General features: G+C 46.8%; 1 protein-coding gene across 3 annotated transcripts in view; it reads left to right on the top strand.

Moving 5' to 3' along the window:
* SLC38A3 (solute carrier family 38 member 3) overlaps window positions 1-19,052 on the top strand; it is a 76,432-nt gene that overhangs the window by 28,019 nt on the left and 29,361 nt on the right. Inside the window, exons 2-5 of one of the 3 annotated variants that reach the window (XM_088662149.1) lie at window positions 7,711-7,841; window positions 11,273-11,502; window positions 13,783-13,858; window positions 14,392-14,507. In XM_088662149.1, the coding sequence (XP_088518275.1) occupies window positions 11,396-11,502; window positions 13,783-13,858; window positions 14,392-14,507 (299 nt within the window). In that variant the 5' untranslated portion in view covers window positions 7,711-7,841; window positions 11,273-11,395. Of the gene's footprint in view, window positions 1-7,710; window positions 7,842-11,272; window positions 11,503-13,782; window positions 13,859-14,391; window positions 14,508-14,527; window positions 16,624-19,052 lie in introns of those variants that run through there. The other 2 variants (XM_035106000.3, XM_088662151.1) reach the window with 2 other exon arrangements.

The raw sequence follows: 19,052 nt of genomic DNA, 5'->3' as shown, positions 1-19,052 counted from the left end.
CAGTCTGTGGGTAGCTTAAACCACAGGTGGTACTTTAGCACCTTAAAAACACAAAAGGCACCTTAAAAACAAATTTATTATGGCATAACGATGTGGCTACAGTCCGCTTTCTGAGATGCATGAAATGTAGTCCTGAGCTATAGGTACATCTTCACAAGACTGTAGCACCATGTGGGTGTTTTTCTTGCCCCAAAGCTCTGTCCCTGATGCAAGTGGTCCAGCTGTTTGTTCAGGCATCCTCATCCCTGAAGGATGAAAGGGTTGGTGGCACAGAAGAAATATTCCAGTGGAACGGTCACATGGCAGATAGCTGGCAGCCCGGAAGTTGGGATTATGCATTTATATGATGCAGGCTTAATGCTAGATAAATAAGATGACTCAGATGACTTGTTTAACAGAGCACAGAAGTCACATGGTAGTCATTTGTAGTTCCTTGCAAATCACTAAAGCAACATTGAGGTTAGAATGGTAGGAATTTCAGTTACATTCTTCTAGCTGCACTTCTAGGTTTCAAAGGATAACATTACCTTTTCTCTTTATTTAGAGGTTTGCATAGCTGAAGATGGAAGGTGGGCTGACTAGGCAGAGCTCATCTTTGAATGATGATGCTTCCAGGCCCATCTTGTGCATCAGGAAACCTAGGGGAATAGTAATAGGATGTGAGAGATTGCTAATAGCTTCCTTTATGTTTACTTTGGAAATGACTGGGTTTTGTCTGTAGAAGGATGTGAGAGATTACCAATAAGTTTCTGTATGTTTACGGGGAGGGGGGAGTTACTTGGCTATGGAAAAAATGCTACCGTAATGGAGACTTGCTGGGATGAAGGCAAGAATTTGCCGCAGTGTGCCTCGTGTTAGATTAGGATTGTTTTCTTTGACAGACACAGCCCTACCATTTGGCAGAGAAAGGCAGTGGACATTGGGGTAGGAAGGTTTGGGAGGATAAAGTTCTGTGTGTCACATAGACCACACCTCTTCAGCTGCCCTACCGCTCTCAGGTGTGGCAGAGGATGCTGTTCCACCATCAGCGTTGGTAAGATTCAGTTGTACGTTGGAGGAGGGTGCAGGTGGCAGCAAAATGTCTTGGGCCAGCCCATATCCTGGAAGTGGTTGCCGGAGGCACTGGAAATGGCCAAGTTTGCAGCTTATCACTCAGTATTGCATTAGGCTCTGCTATACTGCTTTAGAATACTTCACTGTAGTTCCATGCTCCTAATGTGGCCACTGGAAGTCACTACCGGTAGCTTCTATTATTTCAGATACCAGGAAATCTGTTGCTCTGCCTTCTGCTCTTTTGCCAGAGATAAAGCTGTTCTGAAACATTTTGATGCTACTGAAAAGCAATTTCTTCATCTAAGGTCTGAAAACGCCTGCTTGATGATAAACACACAAACACACCAAAAACAAAAACAAAAAAACCCCACCATAAACAAACAAAGCAGTTATGGAGCCCTTGGGAGAAAACAAAGAATTGTTTGCTGCTGTGTACATTTTATCGTGGAGTACAGTATATGTGTTTAGAGCTCATAAACAGTTGCTGCAATATGGCAGTAGTTTAAACAGTACTTATATTTTGTTATTGGAATAGTTTTTTGAATAGGAGCGGGAATGGGACACAGTTATCCAGATATGCATGAAATTCAGCATGTTTAGTGTTGAGAATTAACCTGCATCTCATTCATAAATTGCTATAGATGACTGCCCTCAGCTGAGTTTTTTCTTCAACTGAGAGGTGGAGTTACACCCCAGCCAAGTGGCAGCAAGACCATAGAGTGGCAGCAGGGAACTTGAGGACCCACAAGTCAAGTGCGGCCCCCAGGACATTCACCAGTCCTGCTCCACAACCTGCTTTGAGTTCTTTTGCCTGTCTTGAACATGTTCTTGAACTGTGATGGCAACTTTTGCTTGCTTGGGTAGAAGAAGGAGTGATATGAGGGTAGGTGTATGTGTGTGTATAGAAACTTCTTGCTTTTGTATGGCTGCAGTATACCCTACTCTCCAAAGGTGAGAGTCAAAGCTGATGGCCCCACCCATTCTCGCCTACGTCTTCCCCCCCCCCACTCTTTCATCTGGCTTTGCAGCCCTCTGGCCACGAGGAAGTGGAAAAGACTCTCCATCCCTGCCTTAGAGTCCCTGAGTCCCCTTTCGCCAGCTGTAGTTTCTACACGCTGTACAAAGCCCGGAAACGGAGCCAGGGAGAATTCTTGCCTGCGGTGCAGAAGGACTCCAAGCAACCTATTCCTGGTCACGGAGCCTGTGGCAAAGTTTGGGAGCTGAGCTCCAAGTTCTTTTGCACATCAGTCCCAGACATTCACCTCAGTGTCATTATCCTCGTCCTGGCACAGCACACAAAGTGGCCCATACATTGTTCCAATAGCAAGATTGTTTTTAAGGCATCACAGCAAACTTCCAAGAGCTGTGGGTGGCGGAGCGGAAGAAAAAAAGGTCAGGGGCGGGGGGAGTTGGTAAGGAAAAGAGGCTGGAGGGGGGTGTGGGGGGTGCAGCCCTCCTCATTACTTTGGGCATGAACTGCCTATAAAGATGCTCTGTCTCTTGGAGCCGCTTCCCAGCTATCGGCCAGCAAGGGCTATGAGCCCAAACAGAAGGCACTTTGTGCTGACTGCCAACATATCCGGCGCTCGCTGCTTTCACAGCCTGGCAGGCCTCTTATAGTCTCTCCAGCTCCCCTGAGACTTCAGTGTCCTGACTAGCACGGAAGGCAGTCGCTGCCAGGCCCAGGTGGGCAGAACTTGTGCTCCCCCAGGAATGTGTGGCCAAAGAACAACCAGGGGAAGTATTTGCTGATATTTCCATCTTTCCTTCTGATGAAGCAGGGTGCATCATTTCCCCACTTCAACCCTCATTTCACTTCCTCCCTCCCCACTTTCTCTGCCTAGTTGTCCTCTGTGAGTTGTAAGAACTATATATCAAGCTCCATATAGGACTGAGGCCTGCCTGGAGGATCTGTTCTTAGTGCAATGCAATTGTTGTCATTGTTTTTGTTAGCAATTTGCAGTGATATGAGCGCTGCAACCTCAGAGTCGTCCGTGACTGGACCTAATGGTCAGGGGTACCTTTACCGTTCCTGAAGAGTGTGAAAATGTGTCTTCCCACACAAGCGCTTGGATCCCAATATATTGCAACTGGGGTGAGGGGTTGAAGTACATCTGACCTACAGATATTGGAGAATTTATTCTATTAAGAGGTCTTAAGGACAGGCTGGATAACCCATCATCCTTTGGTGCCCGGGGTGGGGGGCATTGAGTTCTGATCATGCATCTGTTTTGGAGCCTTCCCTCCAGTCCTGTAATTCTCTGCGTCTCAGAATTCTGAGGAGCTCATTCAAGGGCTCTCTGCTTGCGTGCTTGAGGGTTATATAAGTAAAGAGGAGACTCTCCCCTAAAGTCTTGCACCAGTATAGAAGACATGAAGGGATAGGACACACATCTGCCTTGTTGCTTGTGCATTATGTTTTGTTGGCATTCTGTGCTGTGAGATGTAAGATGTGACTCAAAAAGAGATGTAACCGCTTATGGCAAAGAGTGACTCATCACTTCAGTGGTACAGCATCTGCATTGCTTGCAGAAGGTCCCAGTTTCAATCCCTGGCATCTCTAGGTAGGGCTGGGAGAGACCCTCACCTGAAACACTGGAGAGCCACTGCCAGTCAATTGTACAGTAGGCAATACTGAGATAGAGGGACCAATTTGCCCGACTTGGCATAAAACAGCCTCTTCTTGTGTTCTTGAGATTCCTACATAATCTCAGAGCAACTGAACCAGCAACTGTGTCTTCATGCTGAGGGAGAACTCACACTGGGTGAACTTCTCATTCAGCTTTTAAAGGATAGGGTTAGGGACTGGCATCAGCAATCCTCCTTTATATGAGTACAGTACTGGATTATTTCAGGAAGGCAAAATTAAATGCAGCACCTTGTTTGAACCTGCAGTACTAGGGAAAACACTTCACAAGAATGCATTGGACCCTCCGTTACGGTTTTCTCAAATTTTGTACGAAGAAGCTAATTGTGCCATTTCTCCATCAATAAGGAGGACCTCTAATTATTGGGGCAAGTGTGTGCGTCCCCTGTGTTTGGATTGCCTGTAGAGATAGGATTTCCTTCCTAATCACTGCCATTTTCTTATTCACTTGCTGCTGCCAGTATTCTGCATCCTCTTGCAATAAGTTGAGCCCACAGGCTTCTGCCAACACGTTTCTTGTCCTCCTGTCTCCTCCGCCATCACCTTTCCTAGACACTGCATCCCTCTCTCCTTCCTTTGCGCTTCAGGCACAGGAGTTGGAGATGCTGCCAGGACATCAGGCCAAGTGCTTTTGTCAGTTTTGGTTCAGTTGTGACTGTGAACTCCCAAGGGCTGAGGCTTACTGTGCTCACAAGGAGGGATTTCAGGAGCTCAAGTCTGTTTAGCATCTAAAAGGAAGGTTAAGAGGTAACTTGGTTACTGTGAATAAGGAGAAAGCGCTAATGGGCATTGATGAGGAAACTACAATAGCAGCACCAAATGTGAAATCTGCACAGGCTCCTCATGAGGCACACAACTCTTAGCAGTGAGCGTGAATTAAGCATTGACACAGATTGCAAGAGGATGGCATTGAGTTTCTGTTGAATGCCTATTGGACACAGGATCCGCCTAGGCTTATTGTCTGTATCCAGCATGCAGTGAGGTTAAGGAATCCTACTATGCTCCTCCCTAGATGCAGCTGCATGATCACCACATCTGACAGCTTCTGTGACTGCAGTGTCATGTTCTTTCAACCCATTCTTCCCGGCAATTCCGGTCCCAATTTCCTTTCACTCAGGCACACCAAATGCCTGAGGTTCATATCTGTATCAGAATGATTGCTTGGAAAGTGTGCGGCAGCCGAAAGCAGAGAAAGCGCGCGAGTTCCTGAAAATGCCGCACAGTGTTGATGCGTAAATAGGGATGCGTGAGCAATGAAAGGTCTGCTGGGGTCCCAACCCTTGTGGGGGGTCATGAGACCTACCTGCGCTCAAAATCCATTGTCACCCATGTCGAAGCTAGGAGTTAGGAGTGTGTCCAACTACCTGGAGAAAGTAAGCCTGTGTCTGTATATCCAGCCAGCAGAGGCATACCTAAGGGTTGCTGAAACCGGTGCCAGCAAAAATCAGACTACGGAGTGTATGGTGTATATATATTTGTGGTGATGCAACACCACTGTTGCAGCAAGATTGAGCATGGCAGAAGCTTCCTGTCCTCCTCACACCGCAGCTCAAAGACATGTGAATTTTTCCTCCCTTCTTCCTCGCCTGACTCGATGCTTTGAGTAATAGGGTCAAGTCAAAAGGGACTCCAGGTGTGCCTCGGGGTTTTTCTAACCCTGACTGTACTGTTGCATAGGAACTGGGAGCAGAAAACGGGATGCCCTGCAGAGAATGGAGGGCTGTTTCTTGAAAAGCAATGTGAAAGGGCAGTTCTCCCTTATTGCAGTTCTCCCTTCTGCTAAAACTTGTTGTTGTTTAGTCGTTTAGTCGTGTCCGACTCTTCGTGACCCCATGGACCATAGCACGCCAGGCACTCCTGTCTTGCACTGCCTCCCGCAGTTTGGTCAAACTCATGTTCGTAGCTTCGAGAACACTGTCCAACCATCTTGTCCTCTGTCGTCCCCTTCTCCTTGTGCCCTCCATCTTTCCCAGCATCAAGGTCTTTTCCAAGGATTCTTCTCTTCTCATGAGGTGGCCAAAGTATTGGAGCCTCAGCTTCACGATCTGTCCTTCCAGGGAGCACTCAGGGCTGATTTCCTTAAGAATGGATAGGTTTGATCTTCTAGCAGTCCATGGGACTCTCAAGAGTCTCCTCCAGCACCATAATTCAAAAGCATCAATTCTTCGGCGATCAGCCTTCTTTATGGTCCAGCTCTCACTTCCATATATCACTACTGGGAAAACCATAGCTTTAACTATACGGACCTTTGTCGGCAAGGTGATGTCTCTGCTTTTTAAGATGCTGTCTAGGTTTGTCATTGCTTTTCTCCCAAGAAGCAGGCGTCTTTTAATTTCGTGACTGCTGTCACCATCTGCAGTGATCAAGGAGCCCAAGAAAGTAAAATCTCTCACTGCCTCCATTTCTTCCCCTTCTATTTGCCAGGAGGTGATGGGACCAGTGGCCATGATCTTGTTTTTTTTGATGTTGAGCTTCAGACCATATTTTGCGCTCTCCTCTTTCACCCTGATTAAAAGGTTCTTTAATTCCTCCTCACTTTCTGCCATCAAGGTTGTGTCATCTGCATATCTGAGGTTGTTGATATTTCTTCCGGCAATCTTAATTCCGGCTTGGGATTCATCTAGTCCAGCCTTTCGCATGATGAATTCTGCATATAAGTTAAATAAGCAGGGAGACAATATACAACCTTGTCGTACTCCTTTCCCAATTTTGAACCAATCAGTTGTTCCATATCCAGTTCTAACTGTAGCTTCTTGTCCCACATAGAGATTTCTCAGGAGACAGATGAGGTGATCAGGCACTCCCATTTCTTTAATAACTTGCCATAGTTTGCTGTGGTCGACACAGTCAAAGGCTTTTGCATAGTCAATGAAGCAGAAGTAGACGTTTTTCTGGAACTCTCTAGCTTTCTCCATAATCCAGCGCATGTTTGCTATTTGGTCTCTGGTTCCTCTGCCCTTTCGAAATCCAGCTTGCAATTCTGGGAGTTCTCGATCCACATACTGCCTAAGCCTGCCTTGTAGAATTTTAAGCATAACCTTGCTAGCGTGTGAAATGAGCGCAATTGTGCGGTAGTTGGAGCATTCTTTGGCACTGCCCTTCTTTGGAATTGGGATGTAGACTGATCTTCTCCAATCCTCTGGCCATTGCTGAGTTTTCCAAACTTGCTGGCTTGTCACCCTACTGGATTCTTAAATACAATCCAGCTTACCTCCACTCATGGTTCTTACATTCCAGGTTCCTATGCAATATTTTTCTTTACAGCATCGGACTTTCCTTTAGCTTCCAGGCATATCCGCAACTGAGCGTCCTTTCGGCTTTGGCCCAGCCGCTTCATCAGCTCTGAATCTACTTGTACTTGTCCTCCGCTCTTCCTCAGTAGCATGTTGGACGCCTTCCGACCTGAGGGGCTCATCTTCCAGCGTCATAACTTTTATATGCCTGTTGTCTTTGTCCATGGAGTTTTCTTGGCAGGGATACTGGAGTGGCTTGCCAGTTCCTTCTCCAGGTGGATCACGTTTAGTCAAAACTCTCCACTATGACCTGTCCATCTTGGGTGGCCCTGCAAGGCATAGCTCATAGCTTCTCTGAGTTATTCAAGCCCCTTCGCCACGACAAGGCATTGATCCATGAAGGGGCTGCTAAAACTAGGGTGAACAAAAAGCACAAAAGTCGATTCATTTGCATCATTGGGGTGGGGTATGTGGACATTTTAAGAGTCTATGTCAGTCACAAACAATCACAGCGGAGGTTGGCTTATTTGTTACCTGTGGGCCAGCCAAACATTTCCCAAGTCTGATCTCTCCAGTGACGAGAGTAGATTAACAGTGCAATCCTATACACATCTACTCAGAATTAAGCCCCACTGAGTTCAGTGGGACTTGCTCCCGGGTAAGTGTGTGTGTCGGATTGCAGGCTAGATCTTTGGCAGGAATCTCCTTAACATTATACTGATACTCTATTCTGGTGTTCCGTCGTGTTTTGCTGCATTTGCTCCCTTTCACTTTCAGCTCCTGGTTCTCTCATCTCTTTATCAGTTGATCTTGTGCCCTGGAAAAAGTCAAAAGAAGGGATGTGCGTGGGAACTCAAGCTTGTCACCCTACTGGATTCTTAAGTACAATGGATTGAATCACAAACTTGGTTTGTTGGAAAGGATGGGGTTGGTGTTTTGCTGCTTAAACTATTGTTAGCATCTATTTGATATGTTACAAGGAGGTTGCAATTAGGACATCTGAAATGAGTAACCAGCGGTGCTGAATAACAAAATAAGCTCAGATTTAATTATTTATTTTGCTTTCTGTTCCATTGGCAAACAAGACCAGAGTTTGGGATGTTTTTGATCATCAGAATGTGATCCAAGAGCACTTATCTCCCTTGGACATTCATGCTTTGTTTCTGCTTCCCCCCCCCCCCTGGTACTGACACCCTTAAACAAGTATGTGTATGAGACAGAGAGAGACTGTGGAGCAAGAAATAGAACAAATTTAACAGCTTGAGAGAGATTCATTATTATTATTTTTTGCAGAGCTCTTACTGTGCCTCTTGCAGAGTTTTCTCAAATGATACTGCAGGGAGACTCCCTACAGGGAGACTCTCTCCCCCCCCCCCCCCGGTCATCCTGACCAGCACTTTGCCCAGCGAGAGCGGTAGCAGTGGGTCTGGCAGGGGGGATGAGGAGGGGAGCGGAATGGAGGGAAGGCTCAGTGAGGTATCAGAGCCCCTGCACTGCCCAAGCCAACTAGTGGAGGAAGGAAGGCTCAGCGATGTATCAGAGCCCCTGCACCGCCCCAGCCCACAGCTGGAGGAGGGAGCACAGCTGCTTCCGGCACCCGAATTGAGGCGCACGGCCAAACGTAGGGTGAGAGGGCGGCGTTTCGGGGTGCCCAAGCTATTATGCTGGCCCCGGAGCAGAAGGGCGCCATTGCCGGATTCTGCAAGTGACTAGGAGGTCATGTTTCCTGCTATCTCTGCACTGTAAATAGTATGCACAATAAAACCCTTAAAAGACAGAACGGAGTGGAGTGTCTTTACTCGGGAGTAGCCGCAACAATCCCCTGACAGATACTGATTTTTAAAATTTTATCTTTGTCACCAGGAGATCAGACAAAGATTCCCAGAGTCAAGACACTGGTTTCTCTGCACTCTTAAATGCCCAATAAAGCAGAAATCAGTTTTGCCCAACAACAAAAAGCTTTGTTTGCACAATTCTTTCAAAAACCTTTGCAAGTAACTACAGTATGTCAGATAAGCATAAGAAGAGCTGGGTTCAAATCCCTGCTTAGCCATGAAGCTCACTGGGTGACTTCGGGCCATTCACTGCTTCTCATCCTAAATGTGACCCCGAAGGGTTGTTGTGACAAAAAGTTAGAGGCGACAAAAAACCTGAGGTCCTTGCAATAAGAGTGGGAAATGAATGCAAAACACAATACATTACCATATTACAATGTCTTGAAAAGAAAAGAATTAGGCTAGCATTTCACAGGAATCATTTGGCAACAGAGGGAAGAAAAATGGAAGACCCTGGGGATGCTGCAGGAAGAAACTGGCAATTAATTTTCAATGAAGAATCACCAGGGACTAGGCCTTTGATCAATCTTAAGAGAACATTGCAGGCATGTACAGTCTGCTTTTCCTTGATCACTGGTTTAACTACAGAGTCCTCAAGTATGTGGGGCTTCAGTGGGCTGGCCAGGTCAGGGAGCACGACTTTTGCACCACCAATTTTAAAAATTAAACACTTAAGGGGAGTGAGCCAGGTATCTTTTCTGCTCCTGAGCTCGGTCAGATGTATGGCTGTGATCGGAAATGAAGTTACCAGGAGATTTCCTAAGCGTGACATTTAGAGCTACATTTAACTCAATAGGAAGCTTGCAAAGGGGCCATTTAGACAGGTGGGGGTAAGTCTCATGTAAGGACAAGCACAGTGAGGGGAGGAGCAGGAGTCAAAGCAGCAAGGGAGAGTAAGGCCAGGAACAAACCAAGCTCTGGAAAGGTTGCAAGGACTGCAAACATCATTACCATTATTATTGTTGTTGTTGTTGTTGTTATTGTTATTGTTATTATTATTACAGGTAGGTAGCCGTGTTTGTCTGAGTCGAAACAAAATAAAAAAATTCCTTCAGTAGCACCTTAAAGACCAACTAAGTTTTTATTTTGGTATGAGCTTTTGTGTACATGCCATACCAAAATAAAAATTCATACCAAAATAAAAACTTAGTTGGTCTTTAAGGTGCTACTGAAGGTATTATTATTATTATTTATTAAAATTTGTATGCCGCCCTTCATCCGAAGATCCCAGAGTGGTTCACTACAGAAAAATACAAAATGAGAATACAGAATATGTAATAAAACAAAAATAAAAACAAACCAATATTATTATTTATTATAGCACTGCAGGTGCTTGCAGCTAGGAGGGTGCAAGTAGGAAGAGGATGCTATTGGGAGTGGGTGTGAGCAATGCCTAAAGGGAGGGGATGGAAGCAAGACAAACAAGAGCAGTGCACACTCCAAGCTCTGTGGGGTCCTTTGGCAATATGGCATCACTGTCTTTCTACTGCCCGCCTGCTTGCTCTCTCCCTCTGGGCCTGAGCCTCATCAGTGAAATGGAGAGTGGTGCTGCTTCTCCTTGCTTTAGTCACAAGCCTTCACTTGCTTGGAAGAACAAGAACAAGGAGCAGGGCCAGGGGTCTCTGGAGATCAGCAGCAGGCCTTGGCAAGTACCTTCTCATGCCAGCCTCTGACGCCTCTGGGCCCGGGAAAGCAGATGGCCTACAAGGAAAATGCAGTGAAAGGCAGCCCCAGGGAAGGAATGACGTTTCTTGTGGGCAGGAGGTCCTGACACTCTTACAGTGTCAGGCTACATGCCCTGCGGAATGTATTGCAGTGGGGAATTGTGAGAGCAACGTCACACACATTCTTGGGCTGTTTGGTGCTCAGGCTTTGGAAGCCTTTCTCTTTGCTCTGTGATTGGTGCAAAGAGCCCAAATGAATGATGTCATGGTTGTGATTAGCGTCTCCCAAAGCTGAAGATTATTCTCGGGTGTATCTGAATTCGTTGGTACACTGTGTGCAAAGATAGGAGCAGTGGAATCTCACTGAGATACACCAGCAGGTGGAAGAGTGAGAAGCTAGCCAGGGCTCTGCTGCTTCAAAGCTGGGCTATCCTACAAGGTGGCCTATGGAAGCATAAAGGAAGATTTCCCCACTCAGATGTTATCTCTCTCACCAACCACTTGCTACACCCAAACCAACATCAATAGTAGGGAATGCATTCATTCGCTGGTTAGAAAAGAAATTTAGGTGGTTGTCAGCCATTTCTAGCAGGGCCGTTCTGGAGTGATCCCAAGTGGACAACATTTGGACAATGGCTGATTTTTAGGGAGTAATTCTCATTAATAATCTTGTGACTGAGACTTGTGCAATCTTACACACATGCCTGCCATCCTTCAATGTATACAGCAATGCCTGATTTTCTCTCCCATGCTGGACATGTTCAATTCCTCTGTGTCAAATCTTTAACAGCATTTTTTCCACCAGGTCAAATATCTGATTTGATGGGTGTTTCTTTGCAGACACAACACTGCTAAGGAGACCACTACCCTGCGGAGATTCCGTCTCATCACTGTGTAGCCAGCTACTTGTCTGAAAGCTCACTGCCAGGGAAGAAGAGAAGGGGCTCACTTCAGAGGGCAAAGATGAACTCCATGGCTATCCCCATCCAAACGGAGATGGTAGAGCTGGTACCGAATGGGAAACACTCATCTTTAAATGCCTCCTCCATCCCCTCCGTGGGGAATGACAGGTGAGCCAGTGCTGACATAGCAACCTTGGTCTATTAGACTTGAGAGTGAGATTGCAGGGCTGAAGATAATGAAATCTTCCTTGATACAAGTTCCGTCTCCTTCCCGTGAAATCAGAGCTCTTTCAGTGAGTACAAAGCACTGCCATTGACTCCTGGCCACCATTCAGTAATCAGTTGATAATCTGGAGTGCAGGTGATTGGGTGATGTTAGTGTCGCAAGTGTCACATGAAGGACAGGCAGTGATTTTGGACCCTGGTACAGCTGAGGCTTGGGGCCTTCCCACAGATCAGTTTATAAATGCATACTTTTTCCTTGCGCTTTCTTACGTTTTCTTACATTGTTCTGTGCCGACTGAATATCTTTCTTCAAGGCTACAACTGGATGTGGAATTGTCAAGAAAGCTCTGGTTAATTGTTCAGAGTTTCTGCCGAACTGTTAGCAGATTTTTAAAAGGAGCGGTAGGGTAGGGAAGAGCAACTCTGCAGCACATAATTCTTCACTAGAGTTTTATTTATCTGAAAACATTTGAAGCTGTTTTTGCAGTGTAGATGGGATATTGCAGTGCAGTCAATTGGAGAGAGACAAGGGGGCTTAGGACCCTGTCACTCCTGCTTTCTCTCTTGGTGACTTCTGTGTCACCATGCAATGCTCACATATCCAAACACAAGTAATTAGTACCCAAACCTTGCTAAACTCACTGTGAATTCAGATATCTATTAGCCAGAGTTTTCCTATGTCCTTCCTAGGTAGGCTGCAGTTGTTTTAGGAAGAAACCATGGAGGGAAATTGCACAAATCACAGATTAGAAATGTTCCCATAGGAAGTAATGGAAATCATCAGCTCATTATGCGAAGGCTCACCAGAATGATTTCCTGAGAACACATTGTGTTGGGGAAGCAGGACCTGCGTGTATAAGGAGATTTGGGGCACAGTGTGATCAGTATGCTGGTGATGCCCAGCTCTTTTTCTTTGTAACATATGAATCGGCAGAGGCTATACATTGACCAGCTGCCGATTTGAAGATTCTAATATACTAGTATCATGAAGCCCGTTAAATTAACGGGTGCCAGAACATCCTGGTGCGAATGTCAGCGGATGCTTTGGCCTCAATTAACCACCTCCAGTCCCTTCTTTCTGCAGCCGAATCTTTCCTGCCCCCTCCGAATGGCGGGGGCTGGAAATTACATGCATTCGTGTGCCTCGAGTGGTTCTTCTTCCACCACCCCTTTCCCCTCCCTCCCACAGCCCCCTTTGCAAAAGGAGGCAAAAAAGAAAGAAAGAGAGCCCGCAGTAATGGGAATGGAAGCAAGTGACCTCATGGAGCACAGACGGCTGAGGCCCAGGCTGTGTGAAGGGGGAAAAGCAGAAGGGGGGGCGTTGAGGCAAAGCAGGCGAGAGAGGGAGAGGAAAACACCCTTTTCTGTGTGAGGTGGTAGGGGCTTGTGGAAACGCAGGCCTTCTCGAGGAAGGAGTCTTGAACGCGGCGTTTGTTTCCGCGAAGGGAAGCCGGCGCGCGCGGGAAAGCTCTCCAAGAGAGCCTGCGAGGCAAAAAGCAGCGCGTGCCTAGAGCTGTCTCTCTCTCTCCCTGTCTCTCTCTCTCCAGGGGAGGCTGGGCTGGGGGAGGGGCAGGAGCGGGTAGAAAGCGGAAAAGCCTTTCCATGAGCTGCCTGGTGCAGCCAGGCTGCTGCCGCCGCCGCCCCTCCTCCTCCTCCTGCTGCTGCTGCTCACAGTCCGGCCAGGCACGACGGTTCCCCTAAGTCTGGAGAGCGGAGGGGGGCGAGAGAGAGGGAGAGACAAAGAGAGAGAGCGCAGGAGAGAGAGAGCGCACCGCGGCGTTGCCATGGCAACCAGAGCACGCGAGCGCTCTGCGTTCCAAGTCCCAACGGCTGTCCGTGGGGCACATGCGCAGTAGCGCAATCCCACGTACACAGGGACTGGACGCAGAGACACTTGCACTTTATTATATAGGATGCCAAGTTTGGCTAAGCAAGCAGACAACGGGTATATAAGAGGATACTCTGCAGACCAACACAATCATGGGTCCCCATCCCATGTGCCCGAGCTCTTAGTAGGGAAACTTTCAAGAGGTGGGTAATCACTTTAACAAGCACCCCCACCCATCTTTCGCCCATCTACCTCTTTCCCCCTTTTCTTCCCAATGTCTCAACAAATGAAACTGATTTGTAAAAATGTTACGAGAGACATTGCACATATTCTTGTAAATCAAGAAAATCTTTAATTAAAAAAAAACACAAGCATTGTCCTTTCCCACCATCCAGATTTGATGACAACCAGCCAGAGATGGAGGAGTTCCTTCCACACGGTGCTGAAAAGAAACATACCCATTTCACAGATGTAAGTTTTGAAGCATGGATCTGAGCTTTTGGCTGCCATTCCTTTGGTTGGGAGCTAAGGTGTCAAAGCAGTGGGGCATGTGAGGCCGGTATATATTCTGCAAATGGGTTAGATAGCAGCCATGCAAATCCATTCCAGAAAGCCATCCACCATCAATTGCTACCTACCAGTACAGTATAGGGATTACCAGCCTTTGGGCTAAATCCAACCTCCTCGGAGAGCCATGTGGCTCCGTAGTCTTCATCATTTAGTTGAGGGAGGTAGAATGGAAGGCAAGAGAACTTGCCTGCTGGAAAGCTGGAGAGGAAAAACTAGTTGCAGACCTGAATTCTGGGAACTGCACTAAGACAACATTCTAGGGGGAGCGGGATTCCAGAGCACCCTTCTCAACATTTCCCCTCCCAAACTTAGTGTAAGGAACATATGGGGAGGAATAGGCCAAAGAGGGCTGGGGAAGAGGAGATAAGACAGCAGCCCCAACTCCTTCCCAGCAGACTCTTTCTCACTTTCTGCTTCTTTTACTTTCCCTACAGTTTGAAGGAAAGACCTCTTTTGGTATGTCCGTCTTCAACCTCAGCAATGCCATCATGGGCAGCGGGATCCTCGGTCTGGCATATGCCATGGCCAACACGGGTATCCTCCTATTTCTGTAAGTGCCATTTCCAGAAGAGCTACGAATATATGCATACCTTCTCCTTATATCTCCCTAGTAGCTTGGGCAGTCTGTTCTTATCCTGTTCTAAATGCTGTCTTTTTGGATCATTTTGAATTTTAGCATTTAAATTGCTTTGTCAAACTGGTATTAGTTTTACTGCTGTGATGTCCCTTCAGTGCTAGGAAGGCCTCCTTTTGATAAAAGATTTCACCAGCCATCCCTTTCCTATCATTTTGCCTCCTCTTCCCCATTCTTCTGCTTGAGCTGGCTCTGCACAGTGTGATGGCAGCAGAGAGTCTTTTCTTGCCATGGCTTTGTATACTATACCAACCATGTCTCAGGGGATGGTCCAAAAGCACATGAGGCCACCACCTTTCTGAAGCTAAGCAGTTTGGGGTCTGGTCAGTGCCTGGATGAGAGACCTCCAGGGAAACCTGTGTACGCCACTTTGGGATCCATGATGGAAGAAAAGGCAAGATATAAATGTAATAAAATAAATGTGGAGAAGCTCTACATATGGATTGCTTTAAGCAACACTCACATGTCACTCATTAGCACTCTGCTTCGCCCTTTCTGCTCCATTTTTGAGACTAAAATTCTATCACATAAACATGACTTTTTTTGTTTTTATTTTTAAAAAGAGATATATCACATAGCTTTCTTTCTAAATTGATGTTTCGGGGATTTGCGCAGTACAAAAGTGTGAAAATCTTGATGTTTTGGGAACTGCAAAAAAGAAAAGAAGAAATGCCCAGTGTTTCTAGTGTGGCTTAATGGCTTTGCTCTAGTTAAACTGGAGAACATTGATTTACATTGTCCTGGAGATGAGGTAGCATGCTTCCCAGCATGATTAGAAACTGCTGTGCTGAGGACTGGGGTGCAATTGGGTGTTTCCCCTCATTGAGGTGGTGGGGGGACACACTGAACATTCCTCCTCTGTTTGACCCTGAGCTAAAGTCATTAGCAAGAGTGGTTCCTGAATCAGAAAACAGCTGGGCTTTGGGACAGAAGAGACAAAGGAGGCTTGTTAGGCTTATACTGTGTGGGTAGTGGCAGGTGGGTTGGGGCAGGTTGGGGCCTCCTGCCTAGGGGCAAACATGACTATAGCCTATTGATGATTTGAGAAGTGCTGAGGCAGTTGGGTTCCACAACGTGGGCTACTGAAACGGTTCCCATGCACCTTCCTTCCTTCCTCCTTCTTCTGGCTTTTAAAGCCAGGAGGGGCTGAGGCCTGGAGAACCACCCAGAATGCACCTCTTCGGAATGGAGAGCGAAGCAGTTCCGTCAGGGCAGGAGGAAGGAATATAAGCATAGTGAGACTCCACTGGTAGTGGGAACAGTGGGCTCTTCTCTCTTGCACATCACCTAGAAAGCTATTGGCGTGAAACAAAGATTTTGTTGGCTGCGGTCATTTTAGGCACATTAACATGCCCTCCAGCAGGAGAAAGGAAGTGCCTGTGAAGTGGAAGGAAGAGCATGCAGAGACACATAAAAGGCCTTTGTAGGTGTCTCACTCAGCCCTCTGTGGCACCTGGCAGCCCTTCTTGTCAGGGTCCCTAGAGAAAAGGGACGGCCCTTCTCCTGCCAGAAGGCGGCACATGACAGCACAGCCTAGCTGAGCACTTTTCCTCTGGCACTCACTTGAAGTTGGTACATGCAGTGTTGGGCTTGAAAATATAATGTTCCAACTCTTGACCACCCATGGGGCCTCTTGCTAGGTCAGCTAAACATTTGAGGGCACTGCAGCCTTCTGCAGGTGTTGACTTTCCCCTCATTTGTTACCAATTTCCCTTTGTCCCTTTCTCTCTCTCCCCCTTTCTAGGATATGACCACCACTCACAACTATGCAAACAAAGCAGCAGGCAGAGGCAGCTGCCTTCAGCAGAGGCTGAGAGGAAACTCACTGTCAGTCTGGTTTATAGGCCTTAAGGCCCCTATCTGGGGCAGGGTGAGGAGGAAGAACCATCCATAGTCAGTAGGAATAGAGAGTGATCAATCTCAATATGCCAGTTATCCGGGCATCACCACCCTTGGCAGTCAGCAAGCACAAGCGAGTCATATCTTTGGCCCTGGCACTCTATATAGAATCCTGGAATCCAAGGAAACTGAGGTGATTTTCTCACAGTATTTATTTATTTATTCTTTCATCCCTTTTAAAAGCCCTTTGACAATAGACCACAGTGCAGTTTACAACATAAAGGTAAAGGGACCCCTGACCATTAGGTCCAGTCGTGACCAACTCTGGGGTTGCGGCGCTCATCTCGTGTTATTGGCCAAGGGAGCCGGTGTACAGCTTCCAGGTCATGTGGCCAGCATGACAAAACCGCTTCTGGCGAACCAGAGCAGCACACGGAAACGCCGTTTACCTTCCCGCTGTAGCGGTACCTATTTATCTACTTGCACTTTGACGTGTTTTCAAACGTTGGCAGGAGCTGGGACCAAGCAATGGGAGCTCACCCCGTCGCAGGGATTCGAACTGCTGACCTTCTGATTGGCAAGCCCTAGGCTCTGTGGTTTAACCCACAGCGCCACCTGCATTCCCAGTTTACAACATAGAATATAATAAACAATATACATACAGTGGTACTCGGGTTAAGAACTTAATTCGTTCTGGAGGTCCGTTCTTAACCTGAAACTGTTCTTAACCTGAGGTACCACTTTAGCTAATGGGGCCTCCCACTGCTGCCGCACTGCCGCTGCATTACTTCTGAGTAACAGCTGCTGGGAACAAGCAACATGGCTTGATCCCTTCTTCTCAGATTCCCAGAGGCATTTGCATGATGGGCAATATGGAGACAGGTGAAGTGCCCAAGACCACAAACAAAAGTGAAGTCTGAGCTCCAAACACAGTATCACAACTCAAAACCCTCCCCACAAAAGTTACAGCCAGGTTGACTCAACATGTCTTCCAGATTCAGAAAGCCTCGTAATAATGCTGCAAAAATTACATCTCCACACAGTGCAATTTTATATATCAGTGCTCCAAGGTCTGGTGATGGCCACTAACTTACATATCTTTAAAGATGTATTTAAAAAGAATTAGCTTCCTGGCTATATGAACCTCCATGTTCAGTATACATCTGATTGCCAGGTGCTGGGGACAATAAACAAGGAAAGGCTTTTGCCTTCATGCCCTGCTTCCACAGACATCTGGCTGGTTAATCTTAGAAATAGGGAGCTAAATGGGACGAACCCTTCCTCTGATTCAGAAGGGCTCTTATTTATGTTCTTCGGCCCTCCAGATGTTTTGGACTACAATTCCCATCTTCCCCGACCACTGGTCCTGTTAGCTAGGGATCATGGGAGTTGTAGGCCAAAACATCTGGAGGGCCGCAGTTTGGGGATGCCTGTTCTTAGCTAACCCAGTTACCACTACTCTGCCCAACGCATCATTTTTTAAATAACAACAACAACAACAACAACAACAACAACAACAACAACAACAACAACAATATATTATTTATACCCCACCCATCTGGCCGGGGTCCCCCCCCCCCGCCACTCTGGGCAGCTTCCAACACACATTAAAATACTGTACATTAAAATATCACAGATTGAAAACTTCCCTAAACAGGGCTGCTTTTAGGTATTTTCTAAATGTCAGGTAGTTGTTTATTTCTCTGACCTCTGATGGGAGGGCGTTCCCTCCCATTTTGCTTCACAACTTCATTTCCTTCCCAAGTCTCCATCCACCTACCCCAAATAATTTCCCCTTTAGTATATACAGTTTAGCCCACGTTGTAATAGTTGGTTTCTATTTAAAACAAACAAACAGAAAATATTTTTTTCTTAAAAAGAAAACAAAGTAGGTTAACCTCAAGCAGCCAGGTCAAGCAGGAAGACTATAAAACTCTCACAAAAGAGGCCCAGACTTGGAATGAGACTTGGTGACTCTCCAGGAGAGAAGAGTTCCACAGCGGTGGAACATTCACACACACAAAAATGTCTCCCTACATGCCCTTCTGACCTTATCATTATGTAAAGGCAGCAACCTTGTGAACATGTTTTCCCTGTCATTGCAAAGACCTTCTAATGTCTGCCAGTTTCATTTAATGGCAGGGTTGGCTGGTGCCCATTGGGACTGGTAGGGTGGAAGGCAGGGAGGCCAACAGCAGGGGGAGCCAAGTAATTCTGGTGTTGTCCCCATCCTCCTTGCTGAATTCTACAAGGGCAACACTGAGACTAAGGAGGAGGAAGCAGAGAGCCAAGACCACGCTTTGTACTGGTTCCAAGTATAAGGAGGCAGGGTGGTGGCTGCTGGCTGAGGGCAGACTAAGGTTGATGCCTCGTTTACCATAATGAACCTGCGTCCCTGCTTGGTGGCTACAGGAAAGGTCTTGTTCATGTTAATTCCCAGCCGTGTCAGTATATGCATCCACATTTTGGGCACAGCCTCCCTCCCCACCCCACGTTCCAATCTAAACCATCAATGTTCCTAGGGAGATTACTTCAAGGAATGTGCTGACATAAGGGCTTTCCAGCAAGTTTAAGGAGCCAATATACCAATATTAAGAACAATGCCTCAGGTAGGGAGAATAT

Source organism: Zootoca vivipara, chromosome 2 (assembly GCF_965207765.1).
Source record: "Zootoca vivipara chromosome 2, rZooViv2.hap1.1, whole genome shotgun sequence".
Taxonomy (NCBI): domain Eukaryota; kingdom Metazoa; phylum Chordata; class Lepidosauria; order Squamata; family Lacertidae; genus Zootoca; species Zootoca vivipara.
The sequence above is the reverse complement of the archived record's forward strand: the minus strand, read 5'-3'. Positions and strand labels throughout refer to the sequence as shown.